The sequence below is a fragment of the Salvia splendens genome, chromosome 16 (genome assembly GCF_004379255.2).
Source record: "Salvia splendens isolate huo1 chromosome 16, SspV2, whole genome shotgun sequence".
Lineage (NCBI taxonomy): Eukaryota > Viridiplantae > Streptophyta > Magnoliopsida > Lamiales > Lamiaceae > Salvia > Salvia splendens.
Window position 1 is genome coordinate 33,768,644 of NC_056047.1, and position 2,840 is coordinate 33,771,483.

General features: G+C 43.0%; 1 protein-coding gene across 1 annotated transcript; it reads right to left on the reverse strand.

The window, feature by feature from the left end:
• Window positions 1–1,370: 1,370 nt before the first annotated feature.
• LOC121770521 lies at window positions 1,371–2,327 on the reverse strand. Its single transcript, XM_042167236.1, has one exon. It carries the CDS (start codon window positions 2,325–2,327, stop codon window positions 1,371–1,373), a length of 957 nt encoding a protein of 318 aa, XP_042023170.1.
• Between the last annotated feature and the right edge of the window lie 513 nt (window positions 2,328–2,840).

A 2,840-nucleotide genomic window follows, 5' to 3' on the forward strand; every position in this document is an offset into this window, starting at 1 on the left:
TTGGGGATATTGTGGTGGCCTTTGCAGCAAATGTAGGGGTGGCTTCGGGGCTGGAGGCAGAAATGGCAATGATTTTGATGGGAATCTCTCTTGCCAAACACCATGAAAATCACATTTGGCTGGAAACAGATGCGGAGTTGATTGTGGGTTGGATCAATTCCTCGCAGCTTGGTGCAGATATTGTGCGACATACATTGGTAACGATTAGAGCAAAATTATGAGGCATTAGATGGAGAGTGTCTTACATTCCGAGAGAAGAAAATATGGCGGCTGATTTTTTGGCGAACTTTAGGAGAGAAATATCGGATATGCGGATTTTCCATGAGGATTCCGAGCCTGCGAGGGTAAAAGCTTTTTGTAGTTTGGATAGTATAGGGATGCCTAGCTTCAGGTTTTGATAGTTTGTTTGTTTTCTTGGTTGGTTGATGTTTGTTGTTTCTTTGTTTTTTTGCCAAAGATGATCCACTTTTGGGAGAGTCTCTTGTAAATTATTCGGTTGATGATATATATGGGATAAGGGTCCTACTTAACCCTCCACCGTGAAAGTGTTTATAAAAAAAAGTATATCATCCCCCATCACACACCAATTCAAACTACCAAAATTTTTACCAACAATAAAGTCATTCAATGGAAGAATTCAAGATCAATGCTCAGAAACTATAAGAAGAACATACCTTGCATTGGTTGAAAGTTGAGCACAAGAACAATTTGATAGAATCCAAAGAATTTGAGTAGGTGAGCGAATTTGAAGTGTGTGTGTGTGTGAATAATATGAAGAAATAGAATTTAAAGTGAGGTGAAGTGGATGGTAGGGTTAGAAAAAAAAATGAAATAAGGAAAAGAGGAAACATACCTTAAATAAATTTTTTAAACAAAAGAGATTTTAAAAATGAAATAAACTGAACAAAAAAGTTTTTTTATTAATGTGCAAACTGCACGAAAATTAAGAAAAAACAAAAATAATGAAAATAAAGAAAAACGAGTTGGGTTGCCTCCCAACAAGCGCCTTTGTTTTAAGTCGTTGGCTCGACATGAAGCGACCCAACTAGGTGGGCGGACCGACGACCCTAGTGCTGAGCATCGCGAATGGGGCCAATTAGTGCTCATCATTTTCCACCGTTTGAATTTCCCTTTCGAGGTCTTGATCACATAGATTTCGGGGTCGACTTGCGGTTGAGTCTTCATCTTCCTTTTCTTGGGTTTTTGCTGCGAAGGAGCCTTAGTAAGCTTAGGCTTGCCCTTTTTAGGAGCTTGAGGTAAAGTGTTAACAACGAAAATAGAAGGGTTAGAAAGATCTTCCCCTTCTGGTGGCTATAAGGATTTGACGTGTCGGTCGTCATGACCACCATGGATTCATGCTCCATCTTAGCTCATTGCGCCTCTTCATACTTAAGCATCACGCTCTCAATCTTGTAGGTGGATCTGCAATAGTTGTCACTAATCGCGATATCGCCCCTACCTACATCAATAAGAACTTTGCATGTGGCTAGAAAATCTCTGCATAAGATTAGAGGTATATTTTTATCTACTTTCATATCAAGAATAATGAAGTCGGCAGGGAAAATGAAATCGTCTACCTTTACCAATACATCCTTGATCATGGCCATTGTTTTGATTGCGGTGTTATCGGCCAACCTTATAATCACATACGATGTTTTTAGTGGTCCGATGTTGAGCTTTTCATAGTACTTCAATGGCATGATGTTTATGCTTGCTCCTAGATCGCAGAGAGCCTTGTCCACCTTTCCTTGCACAATTAAGCACCTAATGATGAACTGGCCGAGATCTCTTTGCTTCACGGCTTTCTCTTTTTGACTAATTGCGCTGTAGTGATGAGGCAACTTGAGATCGCCTTTGGTAAGCTTCTTATTTTTCATCACGGCCTCCCTTAGTAGCTTAGCATACCTAGGAATTTCCTGCAACTGTTTGGCAGCGGCCCGCTGAAAAGGAAGTACAATCCCATTGTGCCGCACGAGACCATCTTTGGTGGATGCTTCTGGCTGTTCGGCAGCGGCCCGTTGCAGCGTGTGCAACGGTCTGCTGGGCATCGGGCAGACTCCAGAACTCATCCCGGAGGTGCTGACTTCTTCCGTTTTCTGCTTTGCAACCCACTTTTTATTGGTGTCGGCCACTTGTGCTGCTGCCTTTGCCTTGCCCTCCTCTATCTTTTGTTCGACTTGGTCCATTTGATTCATTATGTTGGTGATGGCAGTGGCAATAGTGTTGATTCCGGCCTCGAGGTTGTGCAATCTTGCTTCAACGACCCCAATCTTGGTGTCATTGGTCTTTCTGTCTTGCACTAGCACTTCCAAAATTTCATTATCCATTGGTCGTACTTTTCCTCCTTTATGGGCTCAACTACTCTACCTTTGCTCAAATTAAATCCTGTAGAGGGTTGCAAAAAATTATTGTTAGGATAGGAAAGGTTGGGATGAAGACGGTTCCTATTGTAATTATTGAAATTATCATCCCCCTGGCTAGGGCGATAATTGTTGTTGTAAGGCCTATTGGGACCGCCTCCTTGTTGCACATAGTTGACATCCTCGATAGGAGCGGGAGGAGTGTGGGTTTGGTGACCGCAATGACGGAGGTCGGTGGGACCAGATCCTCTCTTCTTGATGTGTCCATTTGGTCTACCCACACTCTGAGCTCGGCCAATTCCTTTGCAAAGGAGCTCTCTTCGGCCTCATTGATGGCTGCTACCCTTAGTGAGTTGTGCCTTTCCTTCGACCACCCCCTACTATTGGTGGCGAACTCCTCTATCACCGCCATGGCATCCGCTCCACTTTTCCGCAAGAATCCTCCGTTGGCCCCTAAATCCAACATTACACAAATCTTTT